At 39.3% G+C, this 23,017-nt stretch overlaps 1 protein-coding gene across 1 annotated transcript in view; it reads right to left on the bottom strand.

Moving 5' to 3' along the window:
- Positions 1-23,017, bottom strand: part of TNFSF4 (TNF superfamily member 4) — a 223,977-nt gene that overhangs the window by 45,395 nt on the left and 155,565 nt on the right. Inside the window, exon 2 of the mRNA XM_082439479.1 lies at positions 15,674-15,878. Coding sequence (XP_082295605.1) covers positions 15,674-15,878 — 205 coding nt within the window. The remainder of the gene's footprint in view (positions 1-15,673; positions 15,879-23,017) is intronic.

Genomic DNA, 23,017 nt, shown 5'->3' with positions numbered 1-23,017 from the left:
TAAGCCCCAATTTCCCATTCTGGATAACAGAGCACTTAACAGTCATCTTCTTAAGAAACCCACTCAGTCATAGAGATCCTTCATGGACAAGGCTGTGACCAATCAATCCTTCATGGCCACAGACTCCCAGAATGCACTGGGAGTGAATTCTGAAAGCTTCCTGACTGCTTGCTTTTTCACTGGAAAACAGGAGTAAGTGTCCTATTTTCAGGGCATACAGGCAATAAAAACTGTTCTAATCCTTCAGAGATGAGTAGATCTGCGTGTAACATTTTTTAATGTTTGGTTTTTCCCTACTCTTTTACCATGTGAAAAATCTAACCTGAACCAAGTGAGTACTCAAAAGCAAGAAAGCAGTAAAACAATGAAGAAAGCTAATAAATAAAACATCTGTGGAAATTTGGTGGTTAAAAGAACAAAGAAGTTCAATATGGAGCAAACTCCAAAATATTAATATATTAAGTGAAAAAAGCAAAAGCAAAGGGCAGAATCATGTATAAAGTACATTACCATTTGTGTCAAAAAATAATGATAATGTTTGTGTGGGCACTGAATTTATCTGACAGAATATAATGTTGCCTCTGGGGAAAGGAACCGGAAGCCTGAGGACAGGAGTGGGAGGGACCCTTACTTTCCATGGTTTACTTTTTTATATTTTATAAATTTTGTATTACCTACTAAAAAAGGAAATAGAAAACAACAACAACAACAACAAAAACCCACCACCTACTGCACCTGCCAAGGACAAGAGCTCCTCCCACCAGGCTATTTTTGGCAAGATGTCCTGATCAAAGGTGTGGGGAGGAATTTGTTTTCATACTCTGGGGTGTGGAATCCCTGCTTCCCACTTTCCTGGCACACTCATAGCAGCAGTCAAACAGATTCCACTGGGGCCTGCCCACGCAGATGAAGAATCCCCTACTTCCCTTGTACATAAAATCATAAGCCTCACCAAGCTTAAACCAACAGGCAGTGTAGGAAGAAGGAGAGCCTTTCTGAGCCCTGCCAGTGCCTGGGCCCCTGGAGCGATATTAGTCAGCGGTGAGCACATGGAGAGGTGTTGACCTGGGAAGACTTTGACAGTCTTCAGCGCTCTCCCCTCTGCGGACTGTTTGTGAGGCTGGATTGGTGTCCTTCACGCTTAAAGCAATGTTCTGGAAGAAGGCCTCTCAAAAGGCATATTACCCGATCATGATCACCGTAATCCCCTGGGTAAATGAATACCCCCACTGCCTTCTGGGCAGGTTGGTCCCAGCCTGAATGGCCACCTTGTTAAAGTCAGAAGCAGCCTGCGCAGTCGTGCAAAGAGCACAGGGCTCAGCATGCAGCAACCTGGTCCTAACGCCAGCCAGGCAAGTATGGTGTCATCTTAGGCAAGTTTCATAACTTCTCTAGGCATCAGTTTTCTCATCTTTAAAAATTCCTCAAAGATCACAGACATCCCTTTCAGCACTAACTGTTCATGATTTAAATTTTAAAAGTTGCAACTCTGTCAATTTTAATAAAAGAGAAAAATAGGAAGCTTCCTCATCCCAAATTTGCATAAAGTTCTCCGACCTAAAAGCTCTCGTGGTTTGATTATTTGACTGACTTTGCAAAATCTCCAAAAGGTTCCTGTAAATAAAAGAAATTTCCCGGTGTTCTAAAATACTGTGATGACTAAGTAGGGGCAGTAATGACCAAGAGGACATTCTGAGACCAAGATGCTGAGAGGCAGCAAGGAAAACACACGTGACTTCCTCTTTCAGGTAGATGCAAATGCAACTCCAGATTCGGGCTTCCTTTCCTCCTGAAGGTCACCCAGTATTAGGAATTTGCATATTCTCACAAGTTTCTTCCTAGCATCAACACCACCAAGCCTAGGCAATGTTGTGAAATAAGACAGTGTTTTCTCTTGCTCCATGCCCTTCTATAACTTTTCCCTTCATCTTCCATACCTGATCACCTCATGCTGACTACCCCACTGCCCAGAAATACCCTCACAGTGCCCAATTCAAGACCTTCCATCACCTGGCACCAACCTCCTTGTCAAGCATCAATGCTACACATATCCTTGCTGGAGCCAACCATTTCCTCTAAGCTCTTTGCCCTTGAATAGAGCCTGGCAGGACAAAACAGAGGGCATAGGCTTGGAAGTCAGATTCAGTTCAAATTGTGACCTCTCTAGTTTTGTGAATTTGGAAATGTTGTATACCATTTCTGAGCTTTAGCTTTCATGTCTGTGAAAATAAGGCATAATATTATTATTGGAATGTTCCAGGAGATGACTGTAAAGCTTAAATAAGTTAACATATGTGAAAGTACCGAGGAGTTTGCCTGGCACATGGTAAGCATTTGAAAAATACATGCTTCCTTTTTTCTCTCCACCAAGAATGGCCCTCCATCTATGTCGACCCATCAAAATATCACCACCTTCAAGGCCTAAATCAAATCCCTGATTTTTGGTCTCCCATAGCAAGTACTTAAAAACCACTCTATTCACATGGATGTTTATAATAGCTTGGTTTATTATTGCTAAAACTTGCCAAGCAAAAGCAATCAAGATATCCTTCAGTAGGCTGAATGGATAAATAAACTGCGATACATCCAGACAATGGAATATCATTCAGTGCTAAAAGGAAATGAGCTTTTCAAGCCATGGAAAGACATGGTGGCACCTTAAATGCATATTACCAAATGAAAGAAGACAATCTGAAAAGACTATATACTGTATGATTCCAATTATGTGACATTCTGAAAAAGGCAAAACTATAGAGACAGTTAAAGATCAGCAGTTGCCAGGGGTGAGGGAGGAGGGAGAGATAAACAGGTGAAGTGCAGAAGATTTTGAGTACTGAAACTATTCTGCATGATACTCTAATGGTGGGTACATGTTATTGTTCACTTGTTAAAATCCATAAAATGTACAATACCAAGACTGAACCCTGATGTAAAAAAAATTTTTAAATCACTCTATTGACTTTCATTCTACCACCATGGGATACACGTCTCATCTCCTCTACAAGACTACTTAGCTGTGTGCTCTTGGGAAAATGGCATTACCTTGCTGATTTTTAGTTTCTTCATCTGTAAAATGGAAATAGTAAAATCTATATCTCAGAGGGTTGTTGTGAAGATTGAATGAGATAATGTATCTAAATTTTAAGTACCTGACCTGGAACATTGTAAGGAGTTGATAAATGTCAGCTATTATTCTTGGATACCCATGAGAGATAAGATCCATGTCATGTTCTTAATTTAATCTATATAATACTATTTTAGCTTTATATATGACTACAGAATGAAGGAATTAATGAAAAACGAAGTCCAAAAAAATTCCTAAAATATCCCTCTGGCTCTCTGTAGCCCAGAGAAACAATACAAAAGAATCCTGGCTTCATAAGAAAGGTTACCAGAAAACAATCAGAAAATATTAATTTTACCCACATGCACAAATATGGTCTTTTTCATATCAAGAAAATCCAAATCCTCATACCTTCTCCAGATACTAAAAGAAACTGGAATATATCAAAGGTCCCAGAGAGCTTTCATGTAAGGACAAGCTATACAATGAGGCTTCTTCAATATGCAAAGTCTGAAGAGCCAGTACCATCCTCAAAGGGGAAGAGAAACTCCTGTAAGTCTGCACACCAGAATCAAAGCACAGTCCTGAAGTTTGAATGAGATGGTTTCAGAAGCATGAGTATAAAAGAAGTCATCTTCTAACTGAACATTGTATTTTACAGATGAAGAAACTGAGGCCTACAGAAGTAAAGGGATTCAACTCCTGTCCTCCAATCCAGTACAACTTTCATTATACCAAAACACAGTTTTCTTTCTCCCCATGCAAATTTAAAGTGTGGAGAAATTTCTTTGAAGACTTTATTAATATTCCATTCCTTGTGTCCACTTCGGTGCCAAGTTGGAGGAAAGAAGAAGTTGCCACACACACAGCAGATGGGCAGGGTGGTGGTCTCACGATGACCTCATCATAAAAGTACATAGGGAGAGCCAAAAGTTCAGGCTTCCCTCCTGGGTTTGAGGGCTGTCATAAGTAGAACCAAGAAAACAGAGTACTCAGTAGGCAGCTGATATATGGGCTATTTGACCAACTGACTGAATAATGCACATGTCCTGTCTAGGAGCAGCTGATGATGTGACAAAAGGTCAGCTGTCCCACTGTTCTCAAACTCTAATGTACATTTGAATCCCCTGGAAAATCTGTAAAAATGTGTCGATGGCCAGTCTATTCATAAAGATTCTGATTCAAAAGGTCTAGGTGGACTCAGTAAACTGCATTTTTACAAGCACCCAAGGTTCAGGATTTAAGAATTACCACACTCAACTGTGAACTCCTGAAGGCCCAAATCCAGAAAGTGTATATTCGACCATATGCCCTTGGCAAAAAGCATGCCTGTCCCAAAGCTGGTGCTCAAAGGATGTTTGCTCTACTGTAAGCACTATTCAATAGTTGATTGAATAGTTATATGATTGCCATGTTATTGCTGATTTGAAACAGCATCAACAATTACTGAGTACCTGCTATATGGCAGGCATTACATTCAACTCTAAGAACACAAAGGGAAAGAAGACACAATCTTTATTTTTGACAAACTTGTATGTCAACTGGGGAAACAGCTCCTCTACAAAAAATCCTTTGGTAAGCATCAACAGGCAATGTATGCCACAAGGTTCCAGAGAACAGAAAAATCATTGCAGGCTTTGGCCACTCAAGTAGGAAAGACATGGTCTTAGGCCTTGAAAGCGAAGGAGGACCTAGATAATCCAAAGGCATTATATGGAAGAAAGGTCTAGAAGTGAGACCATTCTTGGTATATTCAAGAAAAACAATAAAAACTTATCGAGAACTTACAACATGCCATGCACTGCATTACTCTTTCTCAATTTCATTACCATTTTTGCTATTCAAAATAACACTGTTAAGTAGAAATAGTAATTACCCATGTTTTACAGATAGAAAAATGAGAATCAGTGCTGTTAAGAACTTGCTCAGGAAGAAACAAGTATTAACTTGAGTTTGATTGAACTCCAAGTTCATGGTAACATCCTTTCTCTTTATCCTACTCTATTTTAGAGTAAAAAACCCCTATGAAAGCATTTGTCTGAGGGTTCAAAATTAATTTGAATTATTTTAATTGTCAACACTGAGTAAGATTAAAACATTAGGTTTTAGATAGTTGTCAAAATATTCAGATATATCTCAAAATATCTAGAAAGAGCTCCTCAGTCAATCCTACAAGGTTGTTTGTGTAGTACAGATTGGCAAAGCCGTTAGCTGGGCTCTGATTAGATGCAAATGTCCTGATAATGTCCTGATAAGGGGCAGCAGGACAAGTACAAAGTAGGCAGCAAGCAGGCGATGCAAAGAAGAGTCAGAATTATGTCCTTTCCTGGCCTCTCTCAGCACCTGGAGCACTGAACTGTCTGAGAACACAGATGGAAAATGTCTGATATCTAGCATTTACCCAGCAGCCTGTACCATGTTCCCAAAAAGGTGATGCTTGCTTCATGAGCTCATCTTTGGAATGTGTGAGTTTCTAATTCTGACTCACTGGGATGTGGCATGAGGCTGCCAACCTTATACTCATGTGGCATTTGTCCTGGAGGGGGATGTATCTGTGGCAGGAGGGAATGATACTCATCAAATATGAAACCAGGAAGTGGGCTCTGCATTCACTATGTGGGCCTTGCCCTTCCTCACTTGATATCAATCAAGATCCTAGGTGGGAGTGGGATGGGATGTGAGTCAGTGGAGGCTGGCGGGGAAACAGATCTGTGATGGGGACTCTGTGGTTCACCCTGCAACCTCCACTGGGATGTGAATGTCTCCTCCCCCAACACTGGGCTTCACGTCAATCAGAGGAGACCTGAGAGGTCATGAAAGCACAGCCTCGCAAGCTCTCAGGGTGTGTCTCAACGAGCCTCTTAAGAGGAAGATGGAATTTTCTATATTTACCCATTACAATGGGCTGGGAAGGTAGACTCTCACCCTGGTGGACTTAGTGTGTACTCAGCGGAAACTCCCTTACAAAGGGAAGGGCCCACACTTCGGATCAGGGAAGTTCAGAACCCCACTCAGAGAAAGGAATAGGAAGAATGGGCAAAAACTGATTCTTTGGCCAAAGAGTCTTCCATAATCAGAAAACTTTATCCCCAAGGTTACACTTCTTAGAGATGAAGATGTGTGACTTTGAAAATCTTGATGAATAAAGAGTCTACTGAGATTTAATGAATACAAAGAAAAGCCATTTTAACTGTCATTCAAGACTCTCTCTTTCTCCATCCCCACCCTTCACCATGGCTGCCAGCACCTTTTTGCTGTAATCTCTCTCTTAACTTTTACTCTCCTCTCTACTACACAGGCCCTGTGATATCCTAATATAGCCTCCTTTCTCTAAACACTTCCACTTTTCTTGTCAAATTTACTTAGTAATGGCAAGTCTCTACTAACTGACCCTCTCCCCTCTATCTCAGAGAACAGGAACTGTGGTTTCACTGTCTCAAATGCTTAGCAAATTAGCAGATTCCTAAGAGGAATATCAGGTATTCAGGTAAACAACCAAATGAACCAAAAGCATCCATGTGACATGAACACACCTTCAAAATTTTGTGATTTGCAAAATTTTGCAACCAATTCTTTATATCCTCAAGGGGAAGATTTTCTTACATCTGGGTTCCCCTTTCCACATTTACTGGGGAAATCCTTAAAGTACACTGACAAAGGGGTCTGCCAAAACATTTCTAAGAACTCCTTTCCTGTCAGACAGAGAAAGACAAATACTGTATGATATCAGTTATATGTGGAATCTAAAAAATACAACAAACTGGTGACTATGACAAAAAAGAAACAGACTCACAGATTCAGAGAACAATCTACTGGTTACCAGTGGGGGAGAGGGAAGGCGGGATTGAAAGGTACAAACTACTATGTATAAAATAAGGATATATTGTACAATACAGGGAATATAGCCAACATTTTATAATAACTATAAATGGAATATAGTCTTTAAAAATTGTGTATCACTATGTTGTACACTTGAAACTTATATAATCTTGTACATTATATTATTTGTATAATCTTGTAATCAATTTAAAAAAATTAAATTGAAAAAAGAAATAACTCCTTTCTCCACCTTGGTGATCTCCAGCAAAACACCCTAGTCTCTAAGCAAATGGAAGGGTTGGTTTACAAGGTACCCACTGCATTATCATAAATCTTACAATACCTTAAACATAATAGCATTTATAAATAAACCTTTGCTGAGCTAAGGTGGAAATTAGCCCTTTAAACTATGCCCTGACCTTGGCTAGTGGCTGCATAATCACATAATATCCGACATTGGCTTGAGCCAACACCATATGTGATTGCCCAAGGTTTTTTACATTGCCCCATTCATCCTTAAATACAAAGGGGGTAGCAGAATTATTACAATCAATATCTTTCTACTTGAAGTCACTCATTCCCCATCTCATTTGCTATATAAAAAAGGAGGCACTATTGCCTTGGAAAGGCAACCTAGTAGAATGGACAAGGCATTGGGCTGGGAATAGGAACACTTAGGTCTGGTCTTAGGCCAGAACAAGTCCTTTCCCTTTCTCAGTTTCTAATATCCTTATTTTTATGTCCATCCTCAGTTAAGATGGTGGAATAAGCACTGTGGAATGAGGACTAAGGACTTTTCCATACCAGAGATTAGGCAAATCACAGCATTCAAAAGAGAAATCCCAAATTACTGGTAGATAAGAAGACCTTTTGAATAGAAGACCTTTTCAACACAATAAACCCCTCAGCTGTAACAAAAGCAACAGTTTTTTCCCCCAAGTGGCTCCCTATGATGGTTAATAAACAATCAAGAATATCTTTTGTGTTGTTTATGCAATGAAGCTCTTAGCCTCATTTGCATGAGGCTAAATAATCCTCAACCTATATTCTGGTGTGAACTAAGATTGGTGACTGGTAAAAATTATCACCGAACAGCAGTGGAATGATGACGGTGGTGGTAACAATAATGACAATGACATTTTAAACTAAAGCCTTCCTGTTAAATAATGGAAGAGAAACGAAGCACCTAATGCAAAAATTAAAGTATGCTGACTTTATAATCCCAATTGAGAAACTAGATATTGAAGCTAGGTAGATAGCCCTCTGTGAAACTTCTTACTGAAGAGCTGTACCCTACTTGGTTATCCAGTGCTTATCACACACTATGTTATTGCTTGACCATCTTCTTTCTCCACTAGATTGCAAACTCTGAGAGGGCAAGGAAGACCAAGTCTTGCTTACCATTGTTTCCTCAACGTCTGACAGGTAACTTATTTTCCATAGATCTTGTTAAATAAGTAAATTAATAAATGGTTGGTAGTGAGTTGAATAGTATCCCTCCAAATTTATGTCCACCTAGAATCTCAGTATGTGACTTGATTAGGAAATAGGGTTTTTACAGATGTAATTAGTTAACATGAGGTTAACTAGATTAGGGTGGGTCCTAAGTCTAATATGACTGGTGTCCTTAAAAGAAGAGGAGAGGACACACAGATTCGCACAGGGAAGATGGTCATGTGAACTTGGAGGCAGAGCTTGGGGTGATGCAACTACAAGCCATGGAACACTAAGGATTGCTGGGAGTCACCAGAAGCTAGAAAGAGGCAAAGAAGGATCCCGAAGGATCCTTCCCTAGAGCCTTCAGAGGGAGCATGGCCCTGCTGACACTTTGATTCTGAATGTTTATCCTCCAAAACTGTGAAAGATTAAATTTCTTTTAAGGTACCCAATTTGTGGTACCTTAAAAGGCAGCCCTAGGAAACTAATACACGGTTGAAAAGATATTTGCATATAGTGTGAAATCACACTTACAACATTAAAATAATTCTCTGAATCAGTCTGATAGAACTAGAAAGGTCCAGGGAGATTATATAGTCTAATCTCCTTATTGTTTTTTTAAAAAAGTACAGCTCGGAGTGAATAAATGACTGAGCTAGTGCGCAAATCCAAGTTCCCTTTCTCTTCTATGAATATATCACACATGGCAATACCTATCTTCTATGAATATATCACACATGGCAATAACCTATGTTGTATTATGCGCTTGTTGAAGCTTCATTTGTTGTGTTATCTACATTTGTGGAAGTAGATTTAGATCCCTTTTTTAAAAGAATCTTGCTTCCCTTTATGCCAGGTTATAAATCTTTCCCCCAATTTTTCTTCAAAAGCAATTAATGTCAGAAAAGGAAACAAATTTTAAAACAGCCAGCCGAAATTCTTACGGCTTAGAGCCATGGCGTCTTGGCCAAGTGTAACGGAAAGAAACAGGACTAGAATTTAAACCTGGTCCTAATTTATAACCAGACCTTCCTATATTGACCTAGACAAGTCTCTATGCCTCAAACTTCCTCATTGTAAAACTGCACACAAATATCTATCTTCCTCCGAGGTCACAGTGAAGAAGTGAGGACAAAAGTAGGGAAAAGATCACAAAACCAGAGATGGTTATTGCAAGTAGCACCAGGAGTGATGCCCCTCATCCTCCCGGAAAAGAGAGCTTTGAGTTCCCAGTCTTCATCAAACCACATACAGGGCCAGATTAAGATCTTTATGGGCCTTGAAAGTTAAAAACGTTAAGCACCCAACACACAGGTAACTCAAAATATATTTTACATTACTGAGCAGTAAAACATGTGTTTTACAACTTCTTTTATAACCCAGCAGTTTTTATAATTTCCCTTGATGACTATTTTGATGCTCGTTTATAATTTTTTGTAATGTTAATTGTCATTTTCATCCTGATCTTTGCTTGACAGTTTCACTGGTTCTCTAGGGTTGTGCTGTGGCGACCTACAGGGCAGCCCAGCCTGAGGGTACATCATTTACACTCACTGGACACCCCCGCAGCTCCCCACCTATATAACATCTTGGGAGTGATGCTTTCTAACCATAAGCCCTTATTCAATTAGTATTGGAAGAATTAAAGTTTGGGTCTATTTGCCCATCTTTCTGTCCAAGTATGTTCTTAAATAGCATTTTCAATGTTATCAAAGCTAGACAAATTTATACAAATTAATAACACATCAAACTTGCACTTCAGAATGAAAGGTTTGCTGAAAAGAGAATAATGCATAATTATGCCCATCTTAGCTCCAACATTTCTAATATTTTGAACCAGAGCACTCTTCTAAATATAATTTTCTGCCCTATTTGGCAACCAAGTCACTGGAGAATTGGATGAACTACATCAACGTAAAGGGAGATGGAACCAGCCTGGGCCATGTGTTCTAAGTGTGCCATTTTAGATCTCTGAACCACTTTCAGACACTAACTTGATAACATTTTATACCTTCATAAATTCTCCCCTTCATTTTTCCTTTGTTCACTAATACAGCCATGAGGTCTTAATTAGACATCTATATTCAAAAATGCTAAAATTATACCAAGGGGTTTTTTTTAGCCTTAAAAATTAGAGTAGGAAAGTCAAAGTCCATGAAGTTAAGGTTAACATTACCTATAATATGCTTTCTGAGATTTGAGTTTTGGAGTGTTTGTGTGTGTGTGTGTGTGTGTGTGTGTATGTGCTATAAGGCAAACATTTTAGTGGTGGTATGCTTATGGAAGCATGTTCATGAATAATAATAATAATCTCAACATTTACAAAGCTCTGTAACACATTTGTTCCTCACAATAACCAAATTCCAATTTTTGGAAATGATTAAATCGACACTCGGAATTTGGGGGACTTTACCCAAAGTCACGAAGCTAAAAGGCTGGACTGAACCAGAATATTCTAGTTCCTGGTCCAGTGTTCTCTCTCCTACACCTCAATGACTCCCCTAAAATTTTGAGAAGATATGTCGTATTTTTGTATGAGGAAGTGTTTTAATGCCTTCATTTGGCTACAAACAAAATGCACAAGCCATAGGACGCTGGGGAATCCAATTTCATCCTAACACTACCACATATGCCATATATTTTACCTGTGACTGTGAGAAATAACCCTTCTACTTTGTTATTCAGTTGTATCTTTTCACTCCCTAAATAGGAATAACAACATTGTACATGGCTCCTCCAACCTAAGTGATTCCAGAAGATTAATGTTCATGAGCCATGGATGGAGAACCCCTGAAGTGGGTGGGAAGCTGTGGGTTCTCTGAAAGTGAAGGGCACAGAAGTAATTTCCATTAAAAGAAATAGAATTGGAAGGGCATGGTGGTCAGCCCCTAGGCAAGGCTAGGTCTACTCAGGGCTAGTAGCTAGGAGGTGAGGTCAGAGAAAAGGAATAGGGCGGTTATACTCCAAGGTCTATACCAAGAGCCCTTCTGCTTGCTTCCCATCTCTCCTCTGAGTGTGTATATTTGTTTCTGTTCATGTGTACATATGTGACATTTTCCAGCATGATTCTTGTCCAAGCTATTCTGTCCTATTTTGAGTACTTGGGTCAGAACCCATATCTAAATTTTTCTTGTAGAAAATATCATCACTGTGTAAACAGTGAACAATATTAGGCCCTCTTGATATTGTTCATCCTCTTACACATGGATGAGGGCTTGGCTTCCTGAGAAAAGTGTTCTTAACTCCTCAGGAAATAAGAGTGGGTTCTCTTTAAAAGATATCCAAGAACTGTTAGTTTTACTGTGGTGCCCCCTAGTGCTATGTGAGATAAGACTCACTTTCTGTATTTGTCAATATGTAGACCACATAAGAGAAGCGAAATTTGGAGAGGCGACAATTTGGGTAATTTTTCCTGTATTTTCTTTTGCATAGAATGGAATGAAGTGTGTTCCCTTAGCATGAGTCACAGGACCCTTTGTGTCCTGCCCCCACCTAGATTTTCAGCTTCATCTTCCTCCACTTTCCCCAATGAACTCTCAACTCCAACCATTCTGAACAACTTGCTCTTTTACCTAGAAAGCCTTCTGTCCCTACCTACCCACCATCATCCTTCTTGTCTACTTAAAGAATTTCCACCCTTCTTCTAATACCAGTGAAGCATTACCTCCTCCTCCGGCTTTTACCCTCCCTGAGTTTCTGTTTTCCTATCCATAAGTGGACTATGTCTAATGTCTGCTCAAAAATCCAACAATTCTATACATTTGCAGTAGTACCTCCTTTAAGAGCCTCAAAATACTTAGTGACAAATCAGTTCAATACTTCAGATGTTTCTTTTTAGCTCCCATACAATTTCTTATAAAATGCAAATTCAATTATATTGAAAATTATTTCCATGTCTATCATAAAAAATTTCTTTAAAAACTTGTTAAATTACATGGGGACATTTAATTTGAGCTAATCTGAGACAAGATTTTTTAATCAAAAATGCCTCTTTTTCTTCCTAAAGGATACAAAGTCCAAGTTATAGTCTGAAACTTCATCAAGAAACTGAATTCTAATTCTGGCCATCACTGATACAGAATTGGTCAGCTCTCTTTCCAAATGCCTCCACTTCTGTCTTTCCCAGGAGTAAAAGTGATAAGAATGTAAACTTTTAACTGTGGGTGGGATGTGCTGAAGAATTATCACTAAAAGCACATCTTTAAACTACTCTGATAAAGATGATACAAATCTTGGAAGAGCCCAGCTTCAATAGCTCTGAGACACATGGGTATAATCTGCAAAAGCTTCTCACCTTATAGATCAGCTTTTTTCTGCCATTGTTCCCAGGTGAAGTTATGGGGAAGCCTGGAAGCCTGATACTTTAAACGGCAGTCCCAATAAACATCCAAACAGCATGTATTGATTTTTGTGACTCAATTTTACAACTTGTATCATGGATATTCTTCTACAGCATCCACTTCTTTCCCTTTTCTAAATAAGGTATTTTGCTAATCCAGAATAAGTTACTTAGATAGGTACATGGTATATAAATAAATACAGATTACAAATATATGTGCCAATTTGATTTCCCTCAGTCCCTTATTAAGAACCAGGGTATCCAGAAGCTTAGACACAAAAATCTGTTCACTTAAATTGGTATTTCTCAGATCCTCATATCCATTTTATGACTATATATATATAAACTACATACCCACAGGATATTGATCTGGAAGAGACATTTCTTCATCATTTGATCCAACTGCCTCATGTTCCAGACGAGAAAATCAGGACCCAAAGAGGGAAGTGTATTATATAAGGAGTGGGTAAGGTCCATCTTTTTTTCTGACATTCAAAAACAAAAACGTCTGCTTTCCACATAATAAAACTTAACCAAGTGGTAAGAAAACAACGGTTACTAAATAAACTTGATTGAAGGGAAGGTTAACTGCCAAATGGAGTTTAACAGTTTCATATGTATTTTTTTACAGAGTCATCCATATAGGAAGATTTTTTATGAAGTTAAAAATTAAATCTAAGAAATAAGAAAAAAAAATCATGATTATTCTCCAAATATCTTTCTCCTACAATGAAAGAGATCCAATTTAACTAGGCAAATGATGAGCATTTCAGCTTTATTTCACCCCCTATACATATCACTCTAATATTATGTCTTATAAAAGTAGAGATTTGATTGGCATCACCACTACCCCATCCTTCAACCAAAATTCCCAACAATCTTATCTATGAATTTAGAAAAGCTATCAGTCTATGTCCCTTCTTCAGCAGTTACTTTACACCCTTCTCTCTCAATCAATCTCTCTCTCTCTCACACACACACACATATACACACACACAGACACACACTGCTGCCACCATGACTGATCAAGTTCTGGGGAGAACACACATGACTGTCCTTCCCCTTAACAAAGCTTATGAGATTAAATTTAAGGACACAACGTGCTGCCCTGGGTCTTATTAACAGTATAAGAAATTATGTTAGCTAAAACAGCCTAGCTAGAAGTAAGAAAAAAAGTTAAAGTTAATGTCAAGTTAAGAATTTCAAATATCTGTGCCCCAAAAAGTTCCGTATCCAGAGTATACAAGAACACGTTTGTTGAGCAAACAGCTCTAATGTACCTCCTCTATCTTTGTTTCCATTTCTGGACCAGGACCAGAGAAAGCTAATTCTCTCCCAAAGATCAGCTCCGTGAATTCTAGTATCCTGGAAGCCAGCACTCAGCTTCCCTTCCAGGCTCTAGCTCAGAACTGCTGGGTGACTTGCTAGAAAGGACCCCTCTCCTCTGCATCCCTTGGGTACTGATAGTTCAGGGCCGGCCCCCGCCACCAGCTGGCTACACATCTGTATCTGTTTCGCCTTTTGCTCTCTCCTGCTCAGAGCCCTAGTGCAATTAATTGCTGAGCCTTGACTGGGGCCATATGTTCTGTCTTTTTATCATCCCACAGTGTAAGGAAATATGTAACGCTGTGGTTGTTTGAAAAAGCACTCTCAGGGCTCCCAGACCTGGTGAATAGACTCAGCTGTTCTATTTTGGGTTACTCTTTGTTTTCTTCTCGGAAGAGCCTAATTCCGGTCTCTGTCTTGGGCATCCTGCCATGGACACTTTGCTCCTCCCCCCACACCCTCTCCCCAGATCGCCTACTCTAATTTCACCCAAAGCGTTCTGTGAAGAGAAGGAAACGTGTGGCATGATGAGGACAGGATGGGTGTGCTGTGGTACTCGCTGGTCTGCAGGCTTGAGTATGACACCAGCTCCACTTCGGGAATTTGGGGACACCAGCACTCTATAGTACAGTGATCACAACCAAACTCCCACTAGCCTGTAGGCACTGAAAAACCCTATTTCCTGTAGGCGAAGATAAGCCCAGGCATCGTCTAGGACTCTGCTTACCTTATCCTGATCTAATTTGAGGTACCCAGTCTCTGACCTGGCTATCAGAAATAAAAGTTCCTGTTGTCTGACCTTTACCAGGGAGAGACTTTTCTAACACAGAGCATCCACCAGGGAAACAAGAACTATCAGACTAGCCCCAACAAGGGAACATGGGGACACTATTCATTTCTTTTCTTTTCAGTGGAATCTCCTGCAGTCAAGAACATCCTTAAAGGGCTAATAATGTTTGTAGATATGAATAAGTAAATAAGAAAAAATAATGTAAAAGGGACCATAATAAGGAGAAGGAAAAATGGAAAGAATATCTTCATTAAGTGGGGGAAATACTAAAATGATGATCTTCCACTACATAATGTATTGGACAAAGTGATGTCTATAAGTTGTGATTGGTAGAGAAAGACTGTGAGAAACAATATCTGATCAAGTTACTGGGGTAAACGTTTGGCCATGCACACATACGGGCGTGAACACATATATCTTTGCCCTTAAAATACATAGGCTAGCTATTTAAAAGAACTTAATACTGATACATTTAGCATTCTTCAAAAAGCATATTACTTTGAGTGTCTATGGGGTTTATGAATATGATAGGAAAGTATAATAATGTAAAGAGACTTTCTTATTTCCTTTTTACATTAATTCCCTGATCAGATGCTTACTAGCAGAATAGGTAAACCAAGTAGGTATATCAGTGACTCAAAGCTTCTAAGTGACAGCTCATAAAGGAATACCAGGATGCTTGCATTGCAAAGAAAAAGAATAATCCAGAAGCAGTGCCCCTGCCCTATCTCCACTGTGCCCCACCACTGCCACTGATGAAAAACAGGAAGGAAAAGAGAGACAAAAGGGTGTTTGACCACACTTTACGATCGCTGAGTGGAAAAGGGAAAAAAAAAAAAAAAAAACAATTTTGGTGTCAGATTATTTCCAAGTGACCATTTGCAGCTGTTGGAGCTGCCATCAGCCTGAGCTGGAGGAAAGGACATGCCAGTGGTGCATCTTACCTGAGCAGAGAAGTGCAGACAGATGTAGGTGAGACACAGGAGCAGCCCCAGCCCCTGAATTAGGGAGGACACCAGCAATAGCTTGTTCCTCAAGAATCTCCGTCCTGGTGCGTTTCCAACATGCTCATCCAGGGGTTGGACCCCTTCCATCTTCACAATCTGGATGCAGGGAAGATGAAAACTGTGACAGAAGGGAACCTGAGGGAGGACTGACCTCTTCCCCGCAAAGAAGGAGATGAAGCCAAAACAAGGTGTATCAATCAGAAAACACACAAAGGTCCCAGGACCAGAGACAAGAGGCGATTGAAAGAGCAGAGCGGACTCTCAGTTTTAATGCTGCAGCTTTTGCAGGCAGGCGGGGGAACTTCTCTGTGACTAATCTGAATTTCCCCTTTACTTTCTTTCTTTTTTTTTCTCTGGGCTAACAGGGAGTTGTTTTTGTGGCATTCCAGTTCTGATTTGAGTGACTGTGAAATGACAGTCATAAAAGTGTGCTATTTTCTTAATTTCTCATTGCACCAGTAACCAAATTGTGGGTCACTTGATAAAGATAAAAATCATCATCCGTTGATGTAGGAGCTCATCTATCCCTTCTCCGAGGTGTCTTAAATCATAGAAGAGATTTAAGGAAAATGCTAGCCTTAAGTTCTTGTCTGCACTTTATTGGGTAACTAAGCACTGAACCCATTCAACAGATTCAGGGGAAAAAAGCAAACGAAGACCATTCTTCAAGTGAAAAAAAAAAAGAAAATTTTAAAAGAGGATGGTGAATCACGTAGAATAAAGGAGTAAGATCCTCTAGTTTTAGTCCATTGCGTTATAATAAACTAGCATACACTGAGCATCCACTATGTGTCAGGCACTGTGCTAGACAGCCCTAAAATCTTTTTCTCATTTAATTTTTGAGGCAAATTTAGTAAAGACTTACATGATTAATTTTAAGCATAGCAGGAAAGAAGCAGAAGAGTATCTTGACTTTTTCCCTTCCCTACACTATACATTTTCTCCATACATAAGTTTGCATGAATGAACAAATGAATAGCTTCAAATAAGCTTTGAAGGTTGTTCCTTTCTTTGAGGTCAGGGTAGACACAGAACTTGGAATGTAAGAGTATTCTACCAATAGACACTACTTACCCTTCACCACTGAAATAAATGATCAAATGAAATAAATGATAAAGTTATTGATAATGTCAAGTTCATATTAATAAATATTTACTGAGTACACAGTGAGCCCAGTACTATATTGGACAGTATAGGTACACTGGGAGGGGCTGTTTAAGACAGAACAACTCTTCTGTGGGCAAGTATGTCTCTCTGAGCTCCCTATCAGCCACTCAACGGATATTTAAAGAAGGAAAGGAGAGAGAAATAACATCAACAAAATAAATGAGCTGTTGTATGCAACTTAATTTTATAGAAAATTGATATGAGGCATATTCAAGAGGGAAACAGCTTGTGGGAAATGGAAAGTACATTTATTAATACAGTAATACAGTTTAAATCAATTAATATATGAATTGATACCCTCATTATAATCATTATACTTTGCATTTGCAGAACATATTGGTCTTCAGAAGTTCAAGTTTTTGTCTGAAATATAAGGTGACTGAGACACTATACCATACACGCCAAGCCAAAACGAGAAATCAAGTTCCATCTAAACTTAATTCTAAATAGGTATTCCTATGAGAAAAGTATGTGTAACATACAGAGTATGGATTAAAAAAAATTGAAAGGCAGAGTCAAGATGGCGATGTGGGAAGACGGGGAGTTAGCGTCTCCCCACAACTAGGGCACCTGCTGGCCACTGGTGGGGAACTCTGATGCCCAAGGAGATGGGAGGAACCCTAAAGTGAACTGGCAGGATGCAGAGGGACTGAGGTGGGGAGGAGAAGTGGAGGCCAGACAGGATCTATGCCCCTGAGGCCAGGGAGATCAGGACACACAGGTGGGAGGGGCCCTGCGGGAGGAGCAGGAGAGGAGCAGAGGGCGATTGCCCTGCCCACTCAGGCCAGGGAGACTGCTGAGCTCCCAGGCCCATCCCCTGCCCTCCAAAGCCCCCTCCAGGCTGCATGGGTCCTTGGGGGCATAGGAGGGAGGCCGGGGAGATCAGGAGAGGCAGGCAGGAGGGACCCTCCCAGACTGGAGGAGCAAGAGAGGAGAGAAGGGCATTTTCCCTGCCCACTGGAGCCCTGGAAGCCTGCTGGGCTCCCAGGGGAGGTCCCCTGCCCTCTGAGACCAGGGGTGGGGGGCACGCCTGGGCCCCTTCTGTTCCTTGAGCCTAGGTCCCACCTCCCACAGACCCCAGGGACTTTTCCAGCCTTGTGGGTCCTGAGCATTGGCCCCGCCCACCACCCAAACCTCGCCCTTGCTTAGGCCCCGCCCCCTACAGCCAAGGCCTCCCCCCCCCCGCCCCCCTGCCTTTTTTTTTTTTCTTTTCTTTTCCCTCCTCCTCTTTCTTACTGTTGTGGTACTGGTGTACCTTCTGGTTGTTGTTTCATCTATATTTTTATTTTTATATTCTTTCTAACATATCTGTTAGTTTCCTAGTCTAATTTTATTTTTTACTTTGTTAATGTTCTCTTTATTTTTTTGTGTGTGCCGCTCCACGCAGCTTGCAGGATCTTGGTTCACAAGCTGGGGGTCAGGTCAAAACTCCTGTGGTGGGAGCTCCGAGTCCGAAGCACTGGACAAACAGAGAACCTCAGACCCCAGGGAATATTCATTGGAGTGAGGTCTCATGGAGTTCCTCATAGCAGCACCAAGACCCAGCTTTACCCAACAGCCTACAAACTCTAGTGGTGGAAGCCTCAGGCCAAACAACCAGTAAGACAGGAACACAGTCCCACTCATTAAAAAAAAAAAGAGGCTGCAAAAAACTATGTCACAGATGAAGGAGCAAGGTAAAAACCTACAAGACCAAATAAATGAAGAGGAAATAGGCAATCTACTTGGAAAAGAATTCAGAGTAATGATAGTAAAGATGATCCAGAATCTCGGAAATAGAATGGAGGCACAGATTGAGAAAATACAAGAAACGTTTAACAAAGATCTAGAAGAAGTAAAGAACAAACAAACAGAGATGAACAACACAATAACTGAAGTGAGAAATACACTAGAAGGAATCAATAACAGAATAATTGAGGCAGAAGAAAAAATAAGTGAGCTGGAAGATGAAATGGTGGAAATAACTGCTGAGGAGCAGAATAAAGAAAAAAGAATGAAAAGAATTGAAGACTATCTCAGAGACCTCCGGGACAACACTAAATGCACCAACATTCGAATTATAGGGGTTCCAGAAGAAGAAGAGAAAAAGAAAGGGTCTGAGAAAATATTTGAAGAGATTATAGGTGAAAACTTCCCTGACATGGGAAAGGAAATAGTCGCCAAGTACAGGAAGCACAGAGAGTCCCATACAGGACAAACCCTAGGAAAAACACACCAAGACACATATTAATCAAACTAACAAAAATTAAATTCAAAGAAAAAATACTAAAAGCAGCAAGGGAAAAACAAAAAATAACATACAAAGGAATCCCCATAATGTTATCAGCTGATTTTTCAGCAGAAACTCTGCAGGCCAGAAGGGAGTGGCAGGATATACTTAAAGTGATGAAAGAGAAAATCCTACAACCAAGATTACTCTACCCAGCAAGGATCTCATTCAGATTCAATGGAGAAGTCAAAAGCTTTTCAGACAAGCAAAAGCTAAGAGAATTCAGCACCACCAAACCAGCTTTACAACAAATGCTAAAGAAACTTCTCTAGGTGGGAAACACATGAGAAGAAAAAGACCCACAAAAACAAACCCAAAACAATTAAGAAAATGGTAATAGGAACATACATATCGATAATCACCTTGAATGTAAAATGGATTAAATGCCCCAACCAAAAGACACAGACTGGCTGAATGGATACAAAAACAAGACCCATATATATGCTGTCTACAAGAGACCCACTTCAGACCTAGGGACACATACAGACTGAAAGTGAAGGGATGGAAAAAGGTATTCCAGGCAAATGGAAATCGAAAGAAAGCTGGAGTAGCAATATTCATATCAGGTAAAATAGACTTTAAAATAAAGACTGTTACAAGAGATAAGGAGGGACACTACATAATGATCAAAGGATCAATCCAAGAAGAAGATATAACAATTATAAATGTTTATGCACCCAACAGAGGAGCACCTCAATACATAAGGCAACTGCTAACAACCATGAAGAGAGAAACTGACAGTAACACAATCATAGTAGGGGACTTTAACACCCCACTAACACCAATGGACAGATCATCCAAACAGAAAATAAATAAGGAAACACAAGCTTTAAATGACACAATAGACCGGATAGATTTAATTGATATTTACAGAACATTCCACCCAAAAGTGGCAGAATACACTTTCTTCTCAAGTGCACATGGCACATTTCTCCAGGATAGATCACATCTTGGATCACAAATCAAACCTCAGAAAATTTTTAAAAACTGAAATCTTATCAAGCATCTTTTCTGACCACAACGCTATGAGATTAGAAATCAATTACAGGAAAAAAAAAACTGTAAAAACATAAATACATGGAGGCTAAACAGTGCACGACTAAATAACCAAGAGATCACTAAAGAAATCAAAGAAGAAATTTAAAAATACATAGAAACAACTGACAATGAAAACACGACGACCCAAACCTATGGGACGCAGCAAAAGCAGTTCTAAGAGGGAAGTTTGTAGTAATTCAATCTCAGCTCAAGAAACAAGAAAAATCTCAAAAAGAAATCTAACCCTATGCTTAAAACAACTAGAGAAAGAAGAACAAAGAAAACCCAAAGTCAGTAGAAAGAAAGAAATCATAAAGATCAGAGCAGAAATAAATGAAATAGAAATGAAGAAAACAATAGCAAAGATTAATAAAACTAAAAGCTGGTTCTTTGAGAAGATAAACAAAATTGATAAACCCTTAGCCGGAATCAAGAAAAAAAAGGGAGAGGACACAAATCAATAAAATTAGAAATGAAAAAGGTGAAATCACAACTAACACTGCAGAAATACAAAGGATTACAAGAGACTACTACAATTAACTATATGCCAATAAAATGGACAACCATGAAGAAATGGACAAATTCCTGGAAAGGTATAATTTTCCAAGACTGAACAAGGAAGATTTAGAAAATATAATCAGACCTATCACAAGTAATGAAATTGAAACCATAATTAAAAATCTTCCAACAAACAAAAGTTCAGGACCAGATGGCTTCACAGGCGAATTCTATCAAACATTTAGAGAAGAGCTAACAGCGATCCTTCTCAAACTCTTCCAAAAAATTGCAGAGGGAGAAACACTCCCAAATTCATTCTGTGAAGTCACCATCACCCTGATACCAAAACCAGAAAAAGACATCACAAAAAAAGAAAATTATAGACCAATATCACTGATGAACATAGATGCAAAAATCCTGAACAAAATACAAGCAAATAGAATCCAACAGCACATTAAAAGGATCATACTCTATGATCAAGTGGGATTTATCCCAGGGATGCAAGGGTTCTTCAATATACACAAATCAATCAATGTGATACACCATATTAACAAACTGAAGGAGAAAAACCATATGATCATCTCAATAGATGCAGAAAAAGCTTTTGACAAAATTCAACACCCATTTATGATAAAAATTCTCCAGAACATGGGCATAGAGGGAACCTACCTCAACATAAAAAAGGCCATATATGACAAGCCAACAGCAAGCATCATACTCAATGGTGAAAAACTGAAAGCTTTTTCACTAAGATCAGGAACAAGACAAGGATGTCCACTCCCACCACTCTTATTCAACATAGTTTTGGAAGTCCTAGCCACAGCAATCAGAGAAGAAAAAGAAATAAAAGGAATACAAATTGGAAAAGAAGAAGTAAAACTGTCACTGTTTGCTGATGACATGATTCTATACATTGAAAATCCTAAAGATGCCCTTGAAAACTACTAGAACTAATCAATGAGTTTGGTAAGGTTGCACTTTACAAAATTAATGCACAGAAATCTCTGGTGTTCCTATACACCAACAACGAAAAATCAGGAAGAGAAATTAAGGAAACAATCCCAGTTACCACTGCAACAAAAAGAATAAAATACCTAGAAATAAACCTACCCAAGGAGGCAAAAGACTTGTACTCAGAAAACTATAAACCACTGATGAAAGAAATCAAAGATGACATAAACAGATGGAGAAATATACCATGTTCTTGGATTGGAAAAATCAGTATTGTGAAAATGACTATACTACCCAAAGCAATCTACTGATTCAATGCAATCCCTATCAAACTACCAATGGCATTCTTCACAGAATTAGAACAAAAAATTTTACAATTCGTATGGAAACAAAAAAGACCCCAAATAGCCAAAGCAATCTTGAGAAAGAAAAACAGAGTTGGAAGAATCTGGCTCCCCGGCTTCAAACTATACCACAAAGCTACAGTAATCAAGACAGTATGGTACTGGCACAAAAACAGAAATATAGATCAATGGTACAGGATAGAAAGTCCAGAGATAAACCCATGCACATGTGGGCACCTAATTTATGACAAAGGAGGCAAGAACATACAATGGAGAAAAGACAGCCTCTTCAATGAGTGGTGCTGGGAAAACTAGACAGCTACATGTAAGAGAATGAAATTAGAACACTACCTAACACCATACACAAAAATAAACTCCAAATGGATTAAAGTCTTAAATGTAAGACCAGACACTATAAAACTCTTAGAGGAAAACATAGGAAAAACACTCTTTGACATAAACCACAGCAAGATCTTTTTTGACCCACTTCCTAGAGTAACGGAAATAAAAACAAAAATAAACAAATGGGACTTAATTAGACTTAAAAGCTCTTGCACAGCAAAGGAAACCATAAACAAGACGAAAAGACAACCCTCAGAATGGGAGAAAATATCTGCAAATGAAACAACAAAGGATTAATCTCCAAAATATACAAACAGCTCATGGAGCTCAATATCAAAAAAACAAACAATCCAGTTGAAAAATGGGCAGAAGACCTAAATAAACATTTCTCTAAGGAAGACATATAGATGGCCAAGAGGCACATGAAAAGATGCTCAACGTCACTAATTATTAGAGAAACACAAATCAAAACTACAATGAGGTATCACCTCACACCGGTCAGAATGGCCATTATCAAAAAATCTAGAAACAATAAATGCCGGAAAGGGCGTGGTGAAAAGGCAACCCTCTTGCACTGTTCGTGGGAATGTAAATTGTTACAGCCACTATGGAGAACAGTATGGAGG

Source organism: Balaenoptera physalus (genome assembly GCF_965194825.1).
Source record: "Balaenoptera physalus genome assembly, chromosome: 1".
NCBI lineage: Eukaryota > Metazoa > Chordata > Mammalia > Artiodactyla > Balaenopteridae > Balaenoptera > Balaenoptera physalus.
The sequence above is the reverse complement of the archived record's forward strand: the minus strand, read 5'-3'. Positions and strand labels throughout refer to the sequence as shown.